General features: G+C 26.9%; 1 protein-coding gene across 1 annotated transcript; it reads left to right on the top strand.

The window, feature by feature from the left end:
- Positions 1 to 25123, top strand: Dis3 (exosome complex exonuclease RRP44-like protein Dis3). Its single transcript, XM_016060047.3, has 22 exons — positions 1 to 369; positions 4823 to 4980; positions 5735 to 5922; positions 6639 to 6724; positions 6801 to 6977; positions 7239 to 7391; positions 10112 to 10228; positions 12145 to 12285; positions 13675 to 13821; positions 15548 to 15664; positions 16722 to 16823; positions 17724 to 17788; positions 17996 to 18080; positions 18268 to 18395; positions 18482 to 18568; positions 19659 to 19815; positions 20485 to 20705; positions 22640 to 22730; positions 22857 to 22934; positions 23012 to 23173; positions 23756 to 23878; positions 25019 to 25123. Exons 1-22 carry the CDS (start codon positions 151 to 153, stop codon positions 25082 to 25084), a joined length of 2868 nt encoding a protein of 955 aa, XP_015915533.1. The 5' UTR covers positions 1 to 150; the 3' UTR covers positions 25085 to 25123.
- Positions 25124 to 26908: the final 1785 nt, after the last annotated feature.

Genomic DNA, 26908 nt, shown 5'->3' with positions numbered 1-26908 from the left:
ATTCAGAGGTCAATGTAACTGCTGTAACTGTGACTTCGGCATTTCCATTATAATTTTGTAAATAAACAAATAACAATTGCATGCTTTTATAGCATTCACACTAAATTTTTGTTTTATTTCAGTACAATAAATTACCGAATTCATCCAATTATGATAACCTCCAAAGTTTTTGTAAAGAAAACTAAAAGAGGATCGGTTGTAAAAGGTATTCGAGAACATTATCTCCGTGATGACATTTTATGTGGTTCAGCTTTATGTTCTGAATGTTCTCAGAAAAATGCATGTTTGGAAGCTGAGCCATTAAGCATCAGTGATTTATGCTCAGACCCTCATTATATTATACCTGACACTAATGTTGTCATGCATCAGGTAAATTAATTTATAGAGAAACTATTTTGAATGGGGTCTCAATTTTTTTATCCCTCAATCCACAATTTCCAATTGCTATTATGAATCTATTTGAAAGTCAACATTGTTTCTGTACTATTTTGTTAAAAATTTAGTGATAACCAAATCAGGTAACAAAAACCTGCGGGAGCTTCTGAACACAATTTGTTTTTTAAAAATAAAGAACTGTCGAAAATTTCTAATCACACATTTCTGTCTTCACTCTTTGATGCATTCAATTTGCGCAGATTCTATTGTTAAACTATGTTGTTCTTTGATCGCTTTTCAACAGTTACTGCTACGCCATTCCGCTTTGTTTTATTTTTGATACGATATGCGAATTTCAAATTTAAGTAGTCACTTTTTTACTCAATTTTAAAGCCAGACAAAAAGCACCAATTTCATCATAAACCTAACAACTGTTTCAATAGTTTTTGGCATTCATAACTACCAATTTCCATGCAGTTTGGAGTGAACATCTAATGAGTTATAAATCTCACATTTATCACTTTTTGACGTGCTTTATTAATGCCGATTTCATTGTAAATCTAAATGTCTTTTTGATTCTTTTTCTAAAGGCAGCTTTTGCTGATTGTTATTGTTGATTTTTAAAATTCTGTACTTTTTTTAAGATATTATTACGACATATGAGTTTCAAATCGCACATTCAAGTAATCACTTTTTGACGCTCTTTGTTTTTGCCGATTTCGTGCTGAGTGCCAGTTATTTATCTTGTGATGTATTCTCCTGTGGCTTTCAAAATTCTGATTTTTATTGCGACATGCGAATTTTAAATCACGCATTTGAATAATTATTTATTAGGCACTTTATTTTTTTTTATTCATGCTGGTTTTATTCAATATATCACGAAAAATCTTATATTTATATAAGTTTTTTTTCAATTATTGTTATGTTTTTTTCACGTATTTGTGATGTTCCTGTTATTTTAACTACAATATTATTACGTCACACGAGTTTCTAATCGCTCATTTGAATAATCAGTCCTTGACATAATTTATTTGTGCATATTTCATTGTTTATAAATTATTTTTTCAGCAGTTAGTGCCATGCATTTGCATGTGGTATTTAAAATCCAGATTATTTAGTACAATGTTATAACAACATAAATGGAGGAAAACATGAATTTTTAAACTACTCTTTGTTTGAAATTTTTTAGATCTTATGTGATTTTTTGTAAAAAAATGAAAATATTCCTATTTAAAATGCAGAAAACCTCTTAATAATTCAAGAATTAGATGAAATTTCTGAAGTATAATATCAGATGAATATTGAATCTTATTTTGTACTATAATTGTTTTGTTTTAATTTTTGGTTTCAATTTTTTTAAATAAACTATTTCAAATTTATATTATTCATTTAAATATGTATATTTTTATTTTCACTTTCTTTCTGTAAGCATTTATTGTTAAAATTTATATTTCCCATTATATATATGTGTGTGTGTGTAAAAACAGGGCTACATCCCTGTTATCATTTGTTACAATTAGTTCCAATAATTCTGTCGTGAACCAATTATTCCTTCATTAGTTTTATTTACGGGTAGACTGGTGGCTATAACATTTCACGTCCACTCTCCACAAGGGAGGGGGGTGGACAAAACTCGGGATGGTTCCGGCAGATCTTACATGGAATACATCATACAGCAAGAGTCATGCAAAAAGAATCACTCCTGCATTAAGTACTAACAGAAAAATGACTGAAAAGGCTCAATCGTCGCATACCTTGTAACCCTACGCATTAAGGAAAATCATTTAATGCTTCTTAATATGGAAGGGAAAGATTCTAAAAATAACTCCTTTGAAATATAAATCTAATTATTATTCAGTGATATGTTTTCAGCCTTGATGTTCCAAAATAGAATATCTCTACACCTATTCTTTACCAAAGACATTTTATGAAAAGAGTTTTAATACTTTTATTAATACAAAAATATTTATAATTTTTGTATTACATATATATATATTGATAAATCAACTTAGGTTATTAATTGAAAATTATCATATTTGCCACCAATGTGGATAAATATGTGTGTGGCACTTTGCTAATCAACCTGCTGAGCAAGTGGCCCTACACTCAAAAAGAATAATAATAGGATACCTGTCACATAGCTTGTGAGGGGCTAGGAGGGACATCTGTCCCCTGGTGCACCCTTAGAGGGGTGCCAAACACATGAAATATCATAAAAGAAATCTAGAGTAAAATGCTTTTCTCTTTTAAATAACCTCAGTTTTGTTCGCTAATTGGAGGATTCATAACTTGAAATTTTTATTCGATTTACATGAGAATTAAATATCAGGGCAATTAATATTGTAGTTTGTTTGCACATAATTATTTTTTTTAAAAATTATTTTTAGCGAATTGGGGACATATTAAGAGAAATATGTCTTTTGAAGATATACTTATCATCTAATCAAAAACAATGTATGCAATCAAAAACAAAGTTGAATAGATGCTCAGCTAGTGTACACTGTTAAATTTTAAAATGTTTTATCTGGAAATTCTCATGTCTTTTAGGTTGGGTACAAACCCTCAGACTTGATTATTACTAGTTACAAATCCAATATAAATCAACTGTTCAATACTAGTGTTGAAATATAATACTCATATAGGATAATACTTAGTAAAACAAAGGAATGCAGAGTTAGTTTATAATTTTTTAACTACCTGATATATTTATTTTTTAATTCATGTACCCTACAGAGGTGTAGCTTGGGTTTACAGCGCTTGGGATGGGGGGCAAACTCAGTTTTTGAGCCTCTTTCCATCATGGTTTAGGACTGGGACTTTGAATAAACAAAGTTGATTGACTTATGTCCAAATCCAAAAGAGGAAAAATAAGTTTTGTTATAATTTTATTTATAAAAATTAAAACAACTAAATATTTATAAATTTAAACTCAGTAATAAAAACCCATTAAATTATTATTAAAGTTTTTAATAAAGTAAAAAATAACCTAACAAATTTAATTACTTTTTAATTTAATTCTTTATGGGCACCTTAAATTAGATTTCCATTTGTAATAAATTCAATAATGTAAAATAATAGTTAAACATATAATATCAAAATTAATTTTCACATTTAAAAATAAAAAAGAAAGTTTTATTTTTAAAAAAAATTTACCTAATTAATTAAGAAACACTTCTTTATATATTCTTTTCAATAATAGATTACGTTCAGAACAAGGTAACGATCACAAAGTCAGTCCCACTGAAAATAATCTACAAGAAACGATATCAAGTCGTGACAAAGAAGAAGAAAAAAACTAAGAGGTGCGGAAACGAACGTGCGAGATCACGATATATGTTCTCAAAACTGATTCTGATTGTACCGCTCATCAATCAAAGGCGTTTCAATATAACGATATGTACATCGTCTTCCCCAGCGCGAGTTGGCATCTGAACGTAAAAGATCTTTTCGTGTCTTGTATCGCTATATCGTTCGTCTTCTTTACTCAACGGCTTAAATCAGATTTCTGATGCATCGCCTGGAACGAAAGTCGCTGTGTCGGCCAGCCAATTCAGGCGTTAAAACGATATACCGCTTTATAGCCCAGTCCTATTTAGGACTAAAATAGAGACTTTTTGGGAAATTTTGGGCTTTAAATAATGCAAAAAATTAATTCTACCTCTCTTAAAATTCCTTTCAAAAAATTTACTTTGATAGAGATTTTGCACCTTGACACAATGTTTTTTTAGATCAGGAAACTTGTAATTCAATTTTCACTCTATACAGTTTAAAAATGTTATGAACTTCCCTTTGTGGAGGGCTTAAGTGAAGCTCCTCCACATTTATATTACATGAAGAAAAAAATCATAGATATCTCTCTTGATTATCCCAACAAGATGACTTTACCTTAAAATCCATCTACTAACTACTGAGGATGTATAGTGTCATATTTATTTATAATCGCCCTAAAACTTCTGAGACAAATGCTGTATATTATTATTATAGATTTTCAAGATTAAAAATTAGGGTATATCCTCATATTGATACTTGTTCACACCAACTGCAATAATCAAAATGCTAATCCGTGGTTTTTGTATCCGTGGTATCGGCAAAACATAGATAAAATTCAAAAAAATTAGCTTGCCCCTAAAATATTTATCTGTATAGCAGTTTTGAATAATGTTCTACAAGTTAATGCCTTCTTTCATCTTTTTTTAGTTTTGTGCAAGTCACTATTGTGTTGCAGTTAAAACTTAGTATTGCTTTTGGCTAATGTACCAATATGGAAATTTTCTCTGGAGTTATTAATTTAATTTGTATTTGTCTTGAGTTATTGATTTAATTTGTATTTAAGACCTTGTACCCAAGTTTAGGCAGAAACCATGAATTGAAACCTGCTGTAGTTATTCTTTTCTATATTTAAATTATTAACCATCAGTACTTAAAAGCTGATTTTTTTATTTTACAGATTGATGTTCTAACTGAAACTGTTTTTAAAAATGTTATTATTTTACAAACTGTTTTGGAAGAAATTAGACATCGGCACTCACCTGCTTACAATAGAATTAGAGAAGTCATATCTAATGCTGATCGACATTTTTATGCTTTTACAAATGAGCACCATAGGTAAACATTTTCATCATCTGAAAGTTAATATTTTACATTTCTGATTTTTTATTATTATCATATTTAAATTTAATTATAAAGTATTTCATCTATTATAAATTTATCTTAACTACAGTCATAAGAATGGAAGAAAAAAAAATTCGAACTAGTGCATTCTTTTTTTAAAGTGATCCTTCTTGGAGTGATATTTCTATATTGGGGCCTGTTTGCACCAACTAAAATCACCAAGTTTAACCATCCAATTCTTGAACTTACAAGTAATGAAGTAAATACTTTCATTGTTGGTTCACAATCACAGATACCTAGTGGTATCTGGGATTTTTTTCAGCTTTAAGTGTGCCACTGACCGGTTGTTACTAGAATTTGGTGACCATTTTGATGTAGGTACAAATGCTTCCTAACCCTTTGGATGTGCTAGCTTTTTCTTTATTTAAATTATAAAAGCAAATATCTTTATATAGTGAAATCCGGTTATATGTTGTACTGCTTCCTACATCATTTTCTGCAGGTTCATGAAAATTTCCTATACCGATAATGTTAAATTTTTCCAGATTTTACGTTACCATTTTTTAAAAAAAGCCTGCTTTACATGTTTTTCTAACAGATCACAATCATTTTCCTCTTCCACAAACTTTTCCTGAGTTATTTTTTTGGTGGTCAATAGAGGGGGTCGCTACATAGAGTTGGTCTTTCCAGGAGGTTTCACTGTATTTTATGTAATTTTTTTTTTCATTTTTCTTTTAAATCTTTTTAGAGATACTTACACTGAAAGAAAACCTGGTGAAACACCTAATGACCGAAATGACAGATCAATACGGTTAGCTGCAAAATGGTATCAGGATCATTTAAAACCTTCAGATGCCAACCTTAAAGTCATCCTACTGACTAATGATAAAGAAAACTCAATAAAAGCGGAAAAAGATGGCATATTAGTGTATACTTGTAAGTGGATAATATTTTAATAGTAATTACATTACTATAGACTTAAAAATTAAAAAAAAATTTTAATTTTGTATCATTTAAAAAAATTTTAAGGAAATTTTTTATGATTTTATAAGTGATCTTTACTGGTACAGGGCTCCTACACAGGTCAGAGAAAACCTGGAATTGTCAGGGAATTTTATTTTAACTCTGAAAAGCAGGGAAAATTGCAATTTCTTAAAAAAAAAAAAAAAAACTAGAAAATTTCTATATCATGTCTGGGAAATAACCAGTCTTAGAATTGTCAGTAGCGGTAATCAGTTATTTTGATTCGAGTTAAATAACTCAAACATCTATTACAATTATTTTATAAAATTCCACTTTTTAGTGAAATTTTTCTAGATTTCCATTCTCATTCTATTATGTGTTTTTGCTCTCAAAATTTAATATTTGATATTACAAATAAAAAAAAAGTTTTCTGATGAAAATCTGCATGGTATAGATAAAATATGATATGTATTTTCATCAAAATTTACCTGATATACCTGAAAAAACCAGGGAATTTTTTTTTTCTGAAATTGAGTGGGAACCCTGTGAGTATAAAATAAAAGTGACTGTGACTTCAGAATAAAAGTAACTGTGTTATTTTTTGCGAAAAAAATACTATGTCAATATTTAATAAAAATTTATTTACCATTTTATACTGAAAAAAAAAAAACAATAAGTAATTTGCTTAGTTTCAGAATATGTGAAAAGCATGAAAGAATATCCTTCACTAGTGGACAAATTGGCACAGATAAATATGCATTCAAATCATTCAGGGGTAAGTATTATACTATTTGTTTCTTTTTTTCCCTCTTTTTTTTTCATAAAATGTTAATATTTCATTTGTTTTGTAGCCAGAATTTCGAACTGGTAAGAAAGCTTACATTTATCCTGAGCATTGGAAGTTATCACAAATTCAAGATAGTTTAAAATCTGGAACAGTTGTGCAGGGAAAATTCCAAGCCAGTAGGGAAAATTATCTTGAAGGATATGTTTTTGTTGGTGGTGATGATGATTCAGATGGAAAATCGGTATTTTATTCTTTAATAATTTTAAATTCAAATTATTTTCATTATTAATTGACAATTTATTTTTATTCTTATTTTTCTTTTACACTTTATTTAATATTTTAAAACTGAATCTCATTTTCACAAAAAATAATTTCTACTTTTTAATTACTAAAATATTATTTTTCTCTCAAAAATTAGTCTCAAAAGATAAAACCTGGATGAACCCCGTTCAAAGTGAGCATTTTATGACAATTTATATATTATTTATACTTTTTATTATAGATTTTTATACAGAGTCTAAAGCACTTGAACCGAGTCGTTCATGGTGATGTGGTCGCTGTCCAAATTCTTCCTGAAGATCAGTGGACTTGCCCATCATCTCTTGTATTAGAGGACAAAACAAAAAGTCCAGATATTGAAAAAGATCCTGAGGAAGTAAATGTTTTTATAATTTTGAAAAAAAATAACTGGCATTCAATATTTGTTTGCTGCACATTTTTAATTAAGATTCTATTTTTATTTTTTTTATTACTTTGACTACATTGTAACCTTTTCTAGTTTTATTTGTTTCAAAAGAATTTTTATACTAGTATGTATAAGTTTTTATTTATTTTAAGTTTAAATAAATAAGAACTTATATAAGTAGTTGTAACTTCCATTCTCTTTAATGTAAAGTTTTAAACGAAAAGTTTATATTTAAAAACATTATTATTTTTTTAAATGCGAAACAGTATTTGAATTATCCTGCCACTTATAGTTCTACTCAGTGCAATAATTCCTCATTTTGCCGAAATGGGTATATTTCCACTAGTTTAATAATTAAATTTATTTTAATCCTTTTTTTCAATAAATATAATTATTAAGAGGTTTTTTTTGAGTTGAGAAAAAATAAATTCTGTAAGTTGATAATTACTCTACAACTAACATTTGCTTAAAATATATTTTAAAACCATTAAATGGTTGTTGCAATGTTTTCATTGTATGAAGAATTCAATTCGAATTCGAATCATTTATCAATAAATAATTTTCTAAACTTTTAAAATATTTGAACTGAAAATTATGTAAAAACAAGTTTTATTTTGAATAAGTACAACATGTCAGTTTATTTCTCTCTCTATATGTTTTTTTTTCCTTCACATTTTAAAAATTTTACAGTATTTTGCTTATTTAGTAATATTATAAATTTAGGTAGAAAAATTAACTCTTATTTTAATGTTAATTAAATCAGTTTTTTTAATAAAAAGAGATAATTTATTAAAAGAAATTAATATCTAAAACTAAAAGAAAATACATTGACCTTAAAAAAATTTGTAATAAAAGTTTTACCCATTGAAAAAATGTAATAAATAATGAATAAATATTTTACCAAGTTATATTTTTTAAAAATTTTTTTAGATAGTTCTATCTTTATATTCAGTATAATATACTAGCTGGAAATAATGTAAGCACACATAATTCATCTAGATATAAGTGTACTAATTTATTCTGAAAAATAAAGGTAATATAAGTCAAAATTGAAAATAAATAATCTGAAAATAGTATTAGTTATCATTACACAATTATATTAGTTTATTTTAGTTTCTCCCAGTTTTTCAAAATTCCTTCCAGACAAAATGCCAACCCTGGTTATAATTCCTTTTAACTTAGATCTTTCAGCTGCACTGATACCTATTTCTAAATATGAATGCAAATATGATTCTTATTATTTCAAGATTATCTTTATTAAAATGCATTTCCTTATATATCTTGGTTTTCATTCAGAAGGGAATCAATATTTAATAAATATCTTTCCGCTTCATGGAGAATGCTTTGCGTTCTTTATACTTAGTTTTTGAACTCAACAGATATTTTTGCCTCTGTCTGTTGTATTTCTATGCAGTACTAAATTTATGAAAACTATAAACCATATAGGATGGTTCAAGGGTCGCATTCCATTCCCCCTAAAATTCATAAAATTCCTAAAACTATGTGCAAACCCTAAAATTCCTAAAAATCTGATAAAATTTTGTTGGTGTTCCTAATAAAATTAGAGTTATAGGCTAAATATAAATAAAACAGCAATAATCTAAAATATAAGAATTTAATTACATTAATTAAAACTGTTTTAATTTTGCCACATGGGAATTCTGATCCTGAGAGAGGTTTTTCGATAAATAAAGCAATGCTTAATGTGAGTCACCATGAGAATACTATTATGTCTCTTAGACTAATCAAAGATACCATTCAAAATTATGGAAGAGTGTTGAAGATCACCACAACACTATTGAGGGCAGTAAAAGAATCTCACAAATCATATCAAGAATATATTAGAAAAATTATCATGATTAATTTGTTTTTCTCTAACTTCTAATATAAATTGCTGATTTGAAATCTAATAATATCACACAATAGTTTTTCTTAATAAAGTAAGCTAAAGGGTAATAATAAAGTTTTGATTAAGAAGGTAAAAATTAAATAAAAATCCAAGTTGGTGTTAATTTATTTTTTTCTCTTGATTTATTCTCACTTTTGCCTGTTCCTGAATTATGCACTTAATTTCTGATAGGTAATATGTAAAGTTGAAATTTCATTTTTACACTTTAGAGATTTCATTACTTGACTTAATAAATTTCAGAGCTTTATTTTATGGCTTGCAATTATTTATGATATGTGTGGATGAATTGTAATAATCTTCTGTTATGTAATAAACTACCGTGTGATCTGCTTTTATCCTAGCAAAATCATATGTTATCTAAAATTTACCTAAATTTTTTTGAAAAAAGCTCCTAAAATTACCCTAAAATTTTAAAAAACTTTGCTGCTACCCCTGGATGGTTTGAATGTGTTTGTTAACCTCACAAAAATAAGATTTTTTTTTTACATTAATTCATATATTACATTAAAGGGCATTAATATTTTAAATGGCATAAATGTTGAAAAGTTCATCTATAATGCAGAAATTAATATGGAAAAAAATTTGTTTTCTTGTATTAATTCAGCATTTTCTTGCTTTATTCAAACTATTCAGTTTTTAACGTGAGTGTTTCGGCAATTTTCTGATTAACAAACTTATTAATATTTTTGAATTAATTTATAATAATTTTTTTTCCTTTTGGATTTTGAGTATATATAAGTTATAGCTTCATGTTTAAAAAAAAATTCTTTTTTTTTCCTAGGAAAAGATCTTGAAGAAGAAAAAATCTAGCCTTAAAATTATGTCTGGTGCTATTATTGGAATTATCAAACGAAACTGGAGACCTTATTGTGGAATACTTCAGCCTCCTTCTATAAAAGTATGTCTCTGGTTTGTTATGGCAATAGAATTATTTTTATGTTGTTGTTTTTTTTTAATTATTAAAAAGAGTCAGAAATGATTTATTCTTTTTATGATATTTTTTTATAATAGCTTCAACTTTTTTTTTCCTTCTGGTTTGATAAGTTATCATTGCAACCTATGGGCTTAATTACTTTAAAGAATATTTTATTTTTATTAAAAATTTATTATAAAAAGAGTAGCTTAAAAAATTTTTCTTTAAAACTTGTTTGTTTAAAATATAAGTTAATGAAATTTTTCCTTTATTCAATATTTTGGTGACACAATGGTGAAAAGAAATAAGAAAAACTTAGCGAAGTCAAAACCAGCATGTTTTTTATTCAAAAAGTTCAGTATGAAGCATGTTTCAAGTGAAAGAGAGTTAGCGATAAAAACAGAACTCCTTCTTTATCGTCCCATTTTCTTTAGAAGAATGAATCATTGCTGAATCAGTGTTGTAAAAAAAAATAAAAATTTAGTGACCTCACCCTTTTTACGGAATTGTTTTCTATTATTGCCATTTTACACCATAAGTCAGTAAATCTAACTATTAACTTGTTGAACTCTTAAAATCTGCCTTAAATGAAGCTAAATACTGTGAGTATCCTGTTGTGGTAAATATTGTAAGTTAATTGTGTGTTATAAACTATTATTTTGTACCTTCAATGATCTGTGTGTGAAGTTGCACAAGGTACTCTATTTTCAGATGACAGTCAATCCTTGTAATGATTATTATTATTTTATTTTAATAAGTTATGAAAATATTTATCAAATTTGTAACTTAGTCACTAATTTTTGATCCTATAGTTTTAAGACTCTTCAAAACGTAATCGTTTTGGAATACTTACATGTTTTATTTAATCTAAAAATTATTTTTTGAAACAGAGTTCTGTTATTTTTTCCAAATTTGAGCTTAAGTTTTAGTGATCTGAAACTGCCATTATTAACTTTGTCTGAAAATCATATTTAATTTTTCATAAAATACTTAGCTTAAGCCAAATAAATGTTTTCCTGTTAAAAATTTATCTCATAATAAAAACAATGTGTAACCCTTTGTTTGTGGTCAAAGGACCATTTCGTCTAGATTCCTAGAGCTGTTGCTCCCTTTGTTCCATCCCTCACCTTTGCACGCCACTGGAGATGAGTGTGGTTGTTCAGATGACGTATCTTACTGCAAAGTATCTTAAGATAATCCATTTCACTGCAAAAACCATCAGTTACTGCAAAGTATATTCATTTTTGGAATAATTATAAATAAATTACCTTATAATTATTCCAAAATAATTTAAAATCATAATCATTTTATAAATAATTTAAAACTTGGGAACTAAAATATACAAACAATGTTTATTTTGAGTAAGATCATCCAAATATCTCACAGCAAAGCCAAGTGGTTAACCAGAAAGATAGCCAAGCGGTTAACCAAGAAAAGATATAACATAGTGGTCAGACTACTTGGTCTTCTTTTCACTTCAATACAGTTCTTGCCGACAGGATTCAAGCAAAAGTGTTACATTACATTTACTGCAAAAGGAGAAGGGTTAAAAGAAAACATAGTATGCCTGGTTTTTATCCTATTCCTATAAAGTCAGTGCCAAAACTTTTGCTTAAAAATAAAAATTAATTATTTGAACTGACTTGAAAATGAACATAAATGTAAATTTTTAGTTATGATGTGTGAGGCCACTGCTCTGCTCTTTGGAGAACTATTATGCATTTTCCAAAAAAGATGGAAATTGAGAATTTTGCAAGTAAACTAAATTATTGCTCCACTTGTAATCTCAGTAATTTGATACATTTTAGATTGTTTTGTTGGGAAAAAATAGTATAATTTATTTTGTATTTTACTGGTTGTGTTTATTTTCATAATTTTTAATTATGATTTTATTTTTGCAGCAAACCACACATTATCTTTTTGTTCCTTCGGAGCGAAGGATACCAAAAATTCGAATTGAAACTCGCCAAGGCGAAAAACTTTTGTCAAAAAGAATCATAGTTTCTATTGATGGCTGGCCAAGAGATTCAAGATATCCCCAAGTAAGAATCAGCAAAATTGCATTAGAATTTCATTATTTTTTTAATAGGCTTGCATATTAAATTAATTTAAGATGTAACCAATTATTAAATTTTTTATAAAAAAATCCATTTATAATCTAAAATTAATCTCATAGTATTTGAATTCAATAATTTCCTTTGTAATTTGATTTGCTTTATAGCCAAAGAATCCAATATGTTTCCTAATTATCATATATAGTAAGCTTATTTTACTTTTATACAATTGATACAATGTTCATCTGAACAAATAACTTAAACATATTCTTATGTATATGTATTATTTACTATATTTTAAATTTTATATTTATTCTTTTATAATGCTAAGTGTTACTGCTGGTCGTCATTTGGTTTGTAGCTCAAAAAGAAATCTTTCATTTTAACATAAAATATCTCAAAGACTCATGACTGTCGATTGCATATGAATATCAGAATGTTCCTGAAATAGTTTTTTTAATGTGCAAGATTTCCTTTATTTTTACCAAATAGCTTTTGCTAATTGTTATTAGAGTAAGAAGCACTGCTACAAAGATTTACAATGAAAGCAACAACTACAATATCTTTTTTTTAAATAAAAAGAATAGAGTTATTGCTAATTGATATGCGCCACTAAATTCCTTTTTTTTTTATCAATAATCAGTTTCTTTTAATTTGAAAAAAAATAAGAATGAGGGATAATTTTCATGAAAAGAAATTTTTAATTAAAAAGCTTTACATTAAAACATGTGTTACTGTTATTTATCTTCTTATGACTTGGTGTGATATAAACTAAACTCAGTTTAATGACAGCCCATAGAGGGCTAAGGCCAACTGTGCCCATCTCAGTTTTCTTCACCTTGGGCTCAAGTGCAGGGGCAGATATTCAGCTTGGGTGGTCAGCCGAATGCAGAACCCCCAATGTTTAGTCCCCAAGCATGCTTAGTACTCATTTTATCAACCCACTGAAGGGATGGAAGGCTGCTTGGTGTGATATGCACTATAAAATTGTAAATAACAAACTTAACAAAGCATTAAAAATAATGATTCATCAGAAACTAAATAAAATTATAAATTGTTGTTTTTCCTCGTCCATTCTAATTCATCAGTTTAAAAACTGAATAGAAATAATTTCCCACATTTTAGCTTATCCTGTTCATTCTCTTGCTGAATACCTCCTATTTATTTCAATCGACTATGTACAGCACACCATTTACATATTTGAGCCCATGTTAATTCTAATATGTTGTCTTTTCTTGCTTTGACTATTTAAGTGCATATTTCATTTTCCACAAATTTGCTAAAATTATACATTAATGTTGTAATAATATAAGTTTTGCATTTATTAATTAACTTGATAGTTTTGTTCTATGATTATTACAATTTTTTTTATCAAAGGGGCATTTTGTTCAATGTCTTGGTGATCTTGGAGAAAAAGACACTGAAAATCAAGTACTTCTTTTGGAGCATGACATTCCTCACCAACCATTCTCAAAAGCAGTACTTGATTGCTTACCAAAATTACCCTGGATCATAACAGATGCTGTAAGTAGTTCTTTTAAGTTTAAATTATTAATATTTAATTGTATCAGAACTTTTTTCTTTTTTTTAAGTCTTTTTTATTACATGATTTTTTTCTTTCACTTTAATTATTCAACATTATTTGGCTAGATATTAAGTTTCTTGTAACTCATATAATACATACTCTTAAAATGTGATTTCTGTGAAATATATTTCTTAAATTCTTTTAGTGAAAATTATTTTTTGTATCAGAAGCTATGGTTAGAATAGAATCATAGGATTTTATTTTAATTTTCAATTTATATTCTTAGACACAATAAAAATTGTGTAGGTTCATAATTCTCAAGAATTATTAAAAATACTGAAAAAATTATTAGAATTATTTTAAAAAAGTAATTTCCGTTGTTATGCATGCAATTCAGATTACACCTGTTCCAGTCACTGGCACCTTCTAGCATGATTAAATAAGCATTGATGATACATTTTTTGTTATCATACATGCAATTTAGGTTAAGTATGTTTCAGTCACTGGAACCTTCGAGTTTGATTAAACTAACTTTGATGATACAATTTTTACTATTATAAATAAATTTGAGGTTATAAATTATAATTTAGAATTCTTAAAATGTTAGTTTCTGATTTTATTCATGTAATTCAGATTAAATATATTTCAGTCACTGGCACCTTCTAGCATGATTAAATAGACATTACTTAAACACTTTTTACTGTTATAAATTAATGTTGTAAATTATTAATTTAGTATTATTGAAAAATTAGTTTTCGTCATTATGCATGCAATTCAGATTAAGTATGTTTCAGTTACTTACACCTTTTACCATGATTAAATAAACATTGGTAATACACTTTTTACTTCTATAAATTGATGTATTAAATTATTAATTAGAATTATCAATTGTAAAAGGCTTTTTATGGTGTATCAAATTTAAAACAAAAATTTTAAGAGGCTTTGTTATTTTTTGAGAAATCAAATTTTTGTAGATTAATATTGTTGTTTTTTCTATCTATGCATATTATGTTTATGTTATTTTCTAATTGATGTGCACCCATGAAAAGTCAGGATATCTAACAAAGTTGTGGGGATTTTGATGGTGCTTAAAATTGAAAAAAAAATTGTTTTCCTCCCCCCCCCCACATCTTTCTAGTCTTCATGCTAGCTTAATTGAAAAGATTTTATTTTTCTTGTTTAGGATAACAAAAAATTAATATATGAACTATTTTAACTACTTATTAATGAAGAGAGCATGATACTTGGTTTTCTAATCGAAGTATTTGCAAAATATTACAAGATTTTATGTAGATTTTAGATCACAAATCAATAATTTATTTAAACCAAAAATAGAATCAGTGAAAAAGTTTGTTTAAAATGCATATTTTCTCCCTTATTTTCCCATTAAAATCGGTGTAATTTGTCTTGGACAATGGTCAATACCTGTAATAAAATAAATTTTTAATAATGGAAATTTTTAGATGTCATGCAATGATTTCTTTTACAAGGATTGTTAGTGTCCTGTTTGTAAAATCTTATGAACAATAGTTCAGAATTATATGGAATTTAATTTTGTCTTAAAATAATATCATATTTCTAAGACTTATATAATGAAATGAATATAGATATTAGTATTTGCAGACAATAAACAGAATTCATTGGGATTTGAAAATAAGTAATGTTATATCACATTCATTTTCTACTACTTACTGTTTTTAATTACTGCTTATTTTCAAAAATTAGGATGTTGCAGTTCGAAGAGATCTCCGAGATATAACCATTTGCAGTGTTGATCCACCTGGATGCACTGACATTGATGATGCCCTGCACTGCAGGCAACTTGAAAATGGTAATTTTGAGGTATTATGCTTAAATTTGTTTTTGTTTTATTCATTTAATACATAATCTGAATGATAAAGAATAACTGTAACTACTTTTTTCTCTCAAGAGCGAGGGATTTCATAATTTTTCATTATTGTTGGAAACAATACTGTATTTCGTAGCAGTTTTAAACCAAATTATTGATAGTGAACGTAGTTTCTTTGTAGAATTCAAGCATATTATGGCCATTTTAGATACATTTTAATTTGGATATGATACAGGAATATTTATCCTAGAGATATAAATAAAATCAATTAGGAAAAATTGATTTATTAAGTAAATATTATAATGAACCTGGCCACATTCCAAAATTATAAAATAAAGAAAAGAAAGTCCCTTAAAGGGATCAAGAGAATCATTCTTGTTATCTCATCAAGAATTTCCGTAAAGATGTCAATGTAACAGTTGGAACTGAGAGGCCGAAGCCCCCAGTCTTCACACCAATAGCTCGAAATTAAAGGTAAATGGATTGTTCCAGGCGGACAGTTAGGAGCATGGGAAGAGATCCATGGTTCGTGATTTATCGAAAAATAACACAGCCAAAAGTAAAGCCAACACACCATAATTAGTATTAAATTAATTTGGTGATAGCGAATTACCAAAAAGACTGTGAGAATTAGTCTAACCATGTAACTAAAACATTTTCGTGATAAGAAATAAAGAGTTATAAACAGATTTTGTATTTGATTTAGTCGAAACAGTGAATTAATGAATTTTACATTTGTGTTGAAATAAAAAGTTAGCCGTTACATTGATTGTTAAGAAAAGAATAAAAATATATTAGCTTTTTATAAAATGTCATAAAAATTAAATAATTGGTTTAATTTAATTAAAATTTGATTAAGAATGATTAAAAGAATTATGAAATTTTAAAAGCTAGGAAATATGTAAGGCCTATTGTGGCATTACTCTGTATTTTGGAGTAAAACAATATCTAATTTCATCACTAGTTACTAATGTTATATTTAGCATTAATAGCTCAATCATGTTAATAGTCATTGAGATTTTTAACTGAATGTGTTTTATAATTTTTCAGGTGGGTGTACATATAGCTGATGTTTCTCATTTTATTAGACCAGGAACAGCTATTGATAACGAGGCAGCAATGAGAGGAACAACTGTTTACTTAGTTGATAAGGTATAGATTTTTTATGCATAGGTCATTATCTCTTATCACCTTTGATAAACATGTTGTATGAGTGCCATTTGTGTATAAATAAGTTATTTAAAAAAAAAAAAAAAACAATTTTATAACACTTACTTGTAGGCTGATTTTGTTCCAATAACAGATAAAGGCAAAACTCCAAAAATTAAGTGACTTTATATTCATGACATTAACATATAATATCAAAAAGCCTATAAGCTCCATGTATATAATAATCATAGGACTTATAGGCTTTTTGTTACTATATGTTGATGTCATAATAATGTATCTTTCTATAAGCTTATAAGAAAGTTTTCTACTTCTTCTGCATTACCATGAGTTGAAAAATTTTTTAGTATGCTTAAAGAGCTTTTGGTATGTTTGTCACCAGATAGTTAAAAGAATTACTTAAGAAAAAAATTAGTTACATGAGGTTGAATTTTTTTTATTGTGTTATTTCTAGACAATCTTCTTATGCATATGAGACTCACTTTTCTATTTTTTCTAAATATAATAATAATTTTCTTAATCTGCATTAGTTGATAAGCCAAATAATTTAAAGAAATGTACTGAATATACTATGTATGATGTAGGCTAATTAGAAAAAATCTGGCTCTTTGCAAGCTGATGTTGCCATTTGTTAGGCTTATTGTTGTTAGCCTTGTATGTGAAGGGAGGTTTGTAGACAGCCAAATTTTCCAATTAGCCTAGGACATATACTACTTATTAGCAGACATTATGAAATTCTCTGATCAAAATATAAATTATTTCTTCTTTTATAAGAGGAAATACAAGAGTGTGGAAACTATTGTATTAATAATGATTAATAATTTAATTTCAATAATTTTATTCACAAAGTCATGAAATATTTCTTTTTTTTTTTTTTAATTTTAGAGAATTGATATGGTTCCTGAGCTATTGAGTTCGAATTTATGTTCTTTAAGAGGCAACGAAGAGAGGTGAGTCAGTGTTAAAAAATGTTTTTAATTAAAATTCTGTTTAAGGCATGTCCAAAAATATTTTTTTAATAATATTTTATTGTTTCAATTATTGGACAATGGCTTTTCTTGAAAAAAAAATACTTTACAAAAAAAAAAAATGACATATATTTATTCCAATTTTTCTTTTGGGTAAAAATTTTACAATTAATAATTTGATTGTTTAAGGTTTGCCTTTACTGTGATTTGGGAAATGACACCAGAGGCTAAAATACTTCGAACTACATTTTTCAAATCTATTATCAAGTCAAAGGTAAGATTTCACATTACCAATGAAAAGTAAGTTTATGAAAAATCTATACCTTATCAACTAAAAATGAGTATTGCATGCATTTTAAGATTTTAAAATAAAACCTATTTTCTATTTCAATTAAATGAGTAAAGATATAAAGAAGGCTAAACTATTTAAAGTTACACATTGTTTAATATCATTTTCTTAGGCTGCACTTACCTATGCTGAAGCCCAAATGCGAATTGATGACCAGTCTTTAAATGATGATCTCACATTAAGTCTGAGGGGATTGAATCGCCTGGCTAAAATTCTTAAAAAGCAAAGAATTGACAATGGGTAAGAAAGAAGCCTTAAACACTCTCTGTGTGTTAGTATTTTATAATTAAATTAATCATTCTTGTTTGATAATCTTTTGTTTTTAGAGCCTTATCCCTTGCATCCACTGAAGTCAGATTTGCAATGGACACTGAAACTCACGATCCCATAGATGTTGAGAAGAAAGAGTTAAAGTAAATATAATAATATCATATAATTTCTAACCATCATACCATTTAAATTAAAAAGTGCCTGTTGCTAATTAAGAAATTTGTTACATCCATGAAATAGTTCTAAATAAGGGTTGTTAATGTTAGTTGTCGATTCCCCCCTCTGAAACAATAATTTATTTATTTGCTTCATTTGTCTTTTCTTTAGTTTTTTTTGTAATATTAACAGGGTTTCCAAGGGTCAGGGAGAACAGGGAAAACCTTGAATTGTCAGGGAATTTTATTTGAACTCCAAAAATCAAAGAACAGTCAGAGAAAGTTGCAATTTTTTTAATATAAAAACCTGGAATATTTCTATATCATACTGGGAAAATAACCAGCCTTAAAATTGTTAGTAACAGTAATCAGTTATTGAGATTTGAGTTAAATAATTCTAATATCTATTACAATGATTTGTTGTACAATTTTCACATTTTAGTCAAACTGAGATATTCCTTTCCTCATTTAGTGATATTTTTTACTCAGAAAATCTAATATTTTGCATTACAAATAAAAGAATCAAAGTTTTCTGATGTTCTAAATTTTCATTGAAATTTACCTGGTATACCTGGAAAAGTCAGGGAATTTTTTTTTCTGAATTTGAGTAGGAACCCTGTGTTAATGTTTACAAGGTCTAATATTACATATTATGCTTTTTTTATTGTTATTATTATTATTCTTTGATTGTCTTAAAGCAGAACAACATAAAAAATAAATGTATTTTGCTGAGGAAAAAAGTTAGGGAAACCTATGGTACATCTAAGTTTCAAATAAAAGTTTTTTTTTATTTTATCATGTTGTGCATTTTCATATTTTTGAAAAGTAACAATACATAGAAGGCATTCACATTTGATCAAAATGTTCACAGCTGAGAGAAATATCCACAGTTTTTGTAATATGTAAAACAAATATAGATAATGTCTTTATAGTATATCTGCATCCAAAAACCATTGTTATGAACTCATCTAAAAAAGTGATAGGATAATGGAACAGATTATGCCTCCCGGTATTTGTATGAAAATGAAATGTAGTATAATATAAAGTTAATAAATATACCATATTTATCTTTTTCTAGGGAAACAAACTCAATGGTTGAAGAATTTATGTTATTAGCAAACATATCTACAGCGAAAAGAATACTTGAAGAGTTCCCAGATTGTGCTCTTCTAAGGAGGCATCCCGCACCCGCTCTAGCTAATTTTGAACCACTCATCCGTGCTGGCCAATCAAAAGTACTTATTGTTTAATGTGATTTTTTATTATACTTGAAACCAAACATTAACCGTACAGACAGTAACCCCATTAACTAGTTTATAAAGAATTTTTATGCCTGTTTGTTTTGTCGAAAAGAAGTTAGTTTAAAAGGCAAAAAATATTTGGTCAAATGCTCAAAGGTTTAATTGAAATTTATTTTCACTTAATTATAAACATAAGAAAAATTTTTTTTATATTTTTATTTAAATAAAAATAAAAAATTTTTATTGCTGGTGTGTGATTGTATAACATATATTGTAAATAAATATATTACTTAATTTTCAAAATAATATTAGGAAAATTGAACTCATTATTTAACTTGAATATATATTTATATATACAGCGAAAGTCCCGTATCCAAAATCGTCGAGCCTTCGACAAGTCCGGAAAATAGATTTTTCCAGATAATAGATCATCTGTTTTCCTTTTATCAAAAATCTGCAGTCTTTCTCTCTTCATAATTTTTTTAATGTTTAAAAAAAGTAATAAACATATCAAAAATTATATTTTGGGCTACAAATGATTTTTCAGTATTAATTTAAATTATTTGAAAGAAAAGAAAATTGTTTCTTACTTTAACATTAGGTGCCAACAGCATTATTGTATGGTGTTAAAGCCTTTTTAAAATAGTCTAGTTTAATTTCTAGGGTTTTGATATCAAAGTTGATTGTGCCAAGGATCTGGCTGTGTCCTTAGATACTGCCTCTGTATCAGATAATCCTTATTTTAATGTGATGTTGCGAATGGTAGCCACACGATGTATGGCACAGGCATTGTATTTTAGTAGTGGAGTTCTACCTCAGTCTGAGTACTTCCATTATGGTCTGGCTGTTCAAATCTATACTCATTTTACTTCTCCTATAAGAAGGTAAACATAATTTTATCTCTTTCTTCTAAATGTTTTTTTTTCAATCCATTTTAAACTCTGTTAAACAAATTAACAACTGTTTAACAACTTAATACTATGAAAATTTATTATTTCTAGTTGTAACATCACTAAAATTTCTTTATAAGCAGTACTCAACCTATACTCATTTCAGTGTCACATTAATACACCTTCACCAGTACGATAAATGGCACGAATGATGAAACTGTATTTCATCAGAGGTTACATCATACTAAAGAGATAAATATACAATTAAAAGTAACGCCATTAAATAAACAAAAGAAGTTAAGAAATTAATGATTTTCAAATATTTGTAAAATATATAATAGTAGCTACGTCATTAAAAATTGAGTTTTCGAAGTAGAAATTCTCCCAGAAATCCAGGTCAGTGCATGAAATACTTTTAATGATATTAGGTGAGGAAATATCGAACCTATTACCTTCTGCCAAGCAAAGTTTTGCGCTAGATGGGCAATGGAATTCTGGATTTAGCTTTAATGCTCTAAAACTTTGATATTTTTTACACAAAGATTTACTCTCATTATTGTAAGATTCGCTATTTTTTACATTCTCCGAAATTATGTTAATAATGCTAGGAAATTAAATATACTATCCAATATGGTAAATAGGTCTTACTTAAAAGGCATAAGTGATTACAAAATTTCTGTAAGAGAATGGAATAATTTTAATAGCTTAAGAATTGTATCATGTCTTATTTAGTGAGAGAAACTGACCCACCCTCCCATGCTAAGGAGTTATTGTTTCTGTTACAATTATTAAAATCTGTTTACAATTACTGTTGTTGTTACAGTGGATGCATAGTATAAATCGGGAGGTAACAGACCTAGGGCCTAAATCCATTCCTTAAATGTTCTGTTGAAATTAGTTGATAATTATGTTATCTGGCATTAAATCAATTTAGAAAATATTAATTTACGAGAAAAAAAGGAAGGAAGAAGTTGTTATTGATAAGAGTAATTTCTCTTTTATGTTTCTACATGAATGGAAAAATTATAATAAGAAATGAGAATCTGTCGCCAAAAAGAGAAATGAAGAAATTGATGAATCTGTTGATTACTGGGTAACGAAATAGCAAAAGTGCTGTGATTAGAGTCTTGATAGGGATGAAGTGGAATTATTGGGACAAGGGACAATAAGCAGAAGTTTGGAATTAGATGAAATTGAAATAGTTTTTTGCCCCAAAACAAATTCAATTAAAAAATAATACAAGTTTATATTAAGACTTTTATTACTTCTTCGAATAGTGTATTATTTACATGGTATAGTAACTAAAACAAAGTTTTATTTTTAAATTGAAAGTTCTATTTTTTACATAATCTGACACAAGACATGATAAATATGTTGACTGTATGATTCACAAAATAATTCACAATTTCAGCATGTGGATAATTAGTAGATTGTAGTACCAAAGCTTGTCTTGGATAACTGCTATTATTTTGAATGTAAACTGATTGTAAATTTTTATCTGTGTATGTACTTCACAGAATCTTTCTAGCCAATTTTATGTAATATATAGTCAGTTAAATAGATAATTTCATATTTTGATATTATTATAGACTAGTAATTTATTCAAAACAATTTCTAAAAATATCAGTACTCACTAATTTATACAATTAGAAAACTTAACGGTCTTCATTTCAATTTTTTAAAATTTGAAAATTCAAAATAACACAACTAAACAAATATGACTTATTTTAGCAGTCAACGCACGAGATAGACAGGTTATATAGTTATGGAGGTTTTGCCCTCTTTATTATTCAAGATAAATACCATTTCTTGATAATAGAGGCCAGCTTGAAGATTTCATTGTATGTAGATAAAAAAAAGTGTAATAATCTAGAGAAATAATAATTTGCTATAGAATGTAGTTAAATGTTATTCTATTAATGTTTTAGATACTCTGATGTGATTGTCCATCGTCTACTTGCTGTAGCAATTGGAGCTGATGTAACCTATCCAGATCTTGTTGACAAAAAGAAAACACAGGTTTTGCAATTTTTATGTATTATTTCTGTCAGTTACGGTTGTTTGTATAAATAATTGATAGATCTTGGTATTAAATAATTTTACAGTTAATTTTCTTTTAACTAAGTTTTCTTTTTTTGGTTTCAGGAGCTATGTAATAACTTAAATTATCGTCATAAGCAAGCCCAGTATTGTGGTAGATCATCAGTAAATCTCTATACGCATGTAAGTTTATAAAACTTAAATGTTATTCATCATAAAATTTGCAAAAAGTTTATGCCCTAATAACTTAACTTTTTCAGATCTTTTTCAAAGACAAAACTGTTGAAGAGGAAGGTTACATTTTATTTATTCGAGAAAATGCTTTGCAAATACTTCTACCTCGTTTTGGACTTGAATGTACACTGTATTTAAGTTCAACAAATAAATCAGATGATGAAGTTGTTTTTGAATATGATGAAAACGTGAGTATTCTGTTACTTATTTAACCTAATCATTATTATCTGTATGTTTGTAAATTGATATTCTAAAAATTTATTCCCAATTTATAAATTATGAAATATTTTACTAATTCTAAGTAAGCAGAAGTGCTCAGAAATAAGCAGAATATTTGAAGTTTTTTTTTTCGGATTAAGTGGGGGGTGGGGAAAGAGAATCTATATTAATATTTAGAGATGATAGTTTCAGTTTAAAGATATTTTTTCTTTTGTGAGTTTTTTCCCTAAAAAAGTGATTAAAAAAAAAGGTTGTTTAGCGCTATAAAAAAAGTTCATACTTATAATGCAATTAATACTTCCAAACTAATGATTCAAAAATAAAAAAGGTTTGAAAGTTTAAATTTGCTACATATTTTAATTTTTTTAAAGTAAAATTTCAAACTAAAATCTACTATGTCTAATTATTTATAATTTTTTTTTTCAAAATGTTTGTCATCAAATGTAGAGTGATGCTCTGCAAATTTTAACTTGTTTTTGAATTTCTTCGGTATCAATTTTAAAATTTCTTAAAATATTTTGTAAACTCTAAATATTTAAATTTTTATTTAGGCACCCTCACAAACTGCTGTTGGAGTTTCTCTCAGACAATTTGATCCTGTGACTGTCCAACTTCACATTGACAGAACTAACGTTCAGCATCAAAAGACCATTCTAAAACTTGTAAAGCCTCATGTAAGCCTAATTTATTTTTAAATCCGTATAATATTGCATTCCTGTTAATTATATCTGTAATTATTAAGCAATTTAAAATTATAAAAGGTGATATGAAAAATACTATATTATTATTACTATAATTGAGTGAAATTCACACAATTTTTGAGTCACCGTAACTAAAATTCCTTATCTCTGGATATCAAGACTCCAGAAAATTATTACATAGATGCCCAAAGTGGCCCACTCCTGAAAATAATAAAAAAATATGAAAGAAAAAAGTATAAATCTTTTTTTCAAGCTCTCTCCGTCATGTTCTGGAACAAAAAATTACAAATCTAGTTTACAGTCTTTCTCAGGGTAACTATTTACTTTGGCAATACTTATCTGTGACAATGGATTCAGTGTTTACCATGAAATTTAATTCTTTTATGTATTTGTGCTAACTAACTAGGAAAGAAAATTTTGAAATCAGAAAAGATTCATAAACAGTAAAAAATTATGATTTCAAAGAAAACCTCCATCACATTAATCTGATACTGTATAAGTTACTTGTTTTGCTTTATGAATGGTAATTAAAGTTAACTCTGGGGAGACATTTAAATTTTTTTTTTTTTTTCTATTCCAATAATTTTGTAAGTACATTTGTTTAGACTTAAGTACATTAAATATATTTATCTTTATCATCTGCACTTAAGAAAAAAAATAGATATACATAAATATTCATTTTAATTTTAAATACTTCCAATTTATTTACATTTATACAGTAATGTTAATGTTGACCCTCATAATAATATTTTTTTTATTTTCTGACTAGCTTTCTAAAATGGTTGTGCAACTCTGAGTAATGATTAAAAAGGTGAACCTAATGAATTTATCAAAGTATTTCTGAAAATATTAATTTCTACACATTCTAGATTCTTTTGATAAGAATGTAAGGATCATATTGAATTTTTAGTACATTCCAACTTAGTGTGAGGGTTACACATTATCCAACAGTAATACTATCAGAGCCAGTCAGCATCAACTGTGATCATTTCTAAATTGGATTTAAAAAGAATGTAATAAAAATAATCTTTAGATACCGCCTGATCAATATTTTTTTTTTTTTTTTTTTTTTTTTTAGAAAACAAACCTTTTATGTATTTTACTTTATTACAGATTCCTGGTTTTAGCGTGCCTCCTTTAACAAGTGAACCCCCTTCCAAGAAGAAAAAAACGGTGTAAAATATTTTTAAAATAAAATAAACATATTTTTAATAAAAATTTGGATCATTATTTATTTTGCCTCTATATTTTACCATACTAAAATTCAATCCTATTAACACTAGTAAAATTTAATTTCACCATATTAAGGTAGAATATATATTTACCTTTTAAAAATCAATTATGATTATTTCAAAAATGTCACTCTATTGGATATGTGGATTTTAAGACCTCCCATACCAACACATGTGACTTACGATGTCAGCACCAGCTAATCTTTATCAGCAAACGGTGTATTCAAGTTGAGCTAAGTTTCTCTACATAAGTTAGAATGCTAATCAATGATAAGTTAATTAAATACAGAGCCATATTGCACATTAAATTAGTTGAAATTCAATTCTTTCTCGTCTACTTCTTTTACTTAACTTAGATTACTTATTTGTTTAAGTATTTTATTGTAACCATGATATATTTTTGTTTTGTGTACGTGGCAACTTCGATGCATAATTAGTTTGTTTATGTTCCACATGTCTTTGTTTTAAATTTCTGTGTAAATATATATTGAAAGGATTGACATCATTGAGGGAGAATCTTTGTGAAAGAATTTAGAATGTGTCACTCATAATCTACTGAAGAAAAATATCAATTTCTAAATTAGTAATGACTAACAATTTTAACTCTTATTTTAAATTAAATAAGAAATAATTAAAATTATTTAAATTTTATGAACAATTTATGATTAGATATGTATTTAAACTAAAAATAATTATTTTTAAACATATATATGACATAAATCTTTATTTTTTATTGTTAATTTGTTTAGAATTGGTACCTACAAAAGAATTAATAAGTTAACTCTTAAATATTTTAGAATTTATTTATTATATTACTAAATAAGAACAAAATTTAATTAAAATGAAAATAAAGTCTTTTTCTTTCTCTAGATTTAATTTGGGAAAAAGTATAGTTACAAATATTACAATGATTTTAATTAGTAAATTAATTTTTTTCTAATTTAAAATAACTTGTTTTTTATTTTATACTTGATTGCAATGGAAGATTTTGATCTACTTATTTACTATAATTCTACTTGCTAATATGCTTTTATAAATATGTTAATTGAGGAAGAAAAAAAATCATTGTTAAAGAAGGCTAGATTACAAATATTAGAATGTACTTGGATGTCAGATGAAACTTGAATTATTCATAATAATTATTCATATAAATATAACAAATATTACAACATAGTTAAGTAGTTTAATCTTTTGTTTCAAGATTTAACTTCTGTAAATCCGATTTTGATTAATTCTGATTTTGTAACTTCTTTTCATCGTCGTCTATTCTGACACATCTTCTTTCCTTGTAGAAAAGTAAAAGAACTTAATGCTGCTAATAAAAATTTCTAGTGATTCAAATGCAGGATGATAAAAAAGCTAAAGGCAAGTTCTAATTTAATCAATAATTAAATTAGAACATTAATTCCAAGTAATCAAATTAACTATTATTTTATATAGTTTGAAGTAAAAAAGCTTCCTTGTTGTACTATTAATTTAGTACCTTTATCTGAGCTATTTTTAATAATAAATTTATGCCTTACTTTATTAAAATTATATACCTTTATAAAGTTACACTTAAAATTTCATAATGCTAACTATATATACTTCTACATTATTATACTTCTAATTATTGAAAGCTTGTTAGTGAAAGTTGACACCTCTGTAATTATACAAAACTGGTGAATCATTTGTTTTCAAAACCCAATGATGATGTTTTTAAACCTTAACTTAAAATGACCAAAGGTTAGAATTAAAAATATATATAATTCAAAAAGACTGGCTTTTTTAA

Source organism: Parasteatoda tepidariorum, chromosome 1 (assembly GCF_982258835.1).
Source record: "Parasteatoda tepidariorum strain Cologne lab strain chromosome 1, Ptep-v5.0, whole genome shotgun sequence".
NCBI classification, from domain to species: domain Eukaryota; kingdom Metazoa; phylum Arthropoda; class Arachnida; order Araneae; family Theridiidae; genus Parasteatoda; species Parasteatoda tepidariorum.
The sequence above is the reverse complement of the archived record's forward strand: the minus strand, read 5'-3'. Positions and strand labels throughout refer to the sequence as shown.

Excerpts from the sequence above, each read along its gene's own strand:
- Dis3 (XM_016060047.3), top strand. The coding sequence starts at position 151 with ATGATAACCTCCAAAGTTTTTGTAAAGAAAACTAAAAGAGGATCGGTT. Across the intron at positions 5,923-6,638 it reads TGGCATATTAGTGTATACTT|TTTCAGAATATGTGAAAAGC; the intron begins GTAAGTGGATAA and ends TAATTTGCTTAG. Across the intron at positions 20,706-22,639 it reads TTTACTTCTCCTATAAGAAG|ATACTCTGATGTGATTGTCC; the intron begins GTAAACATAATT and ends TTAATGTTTTAG.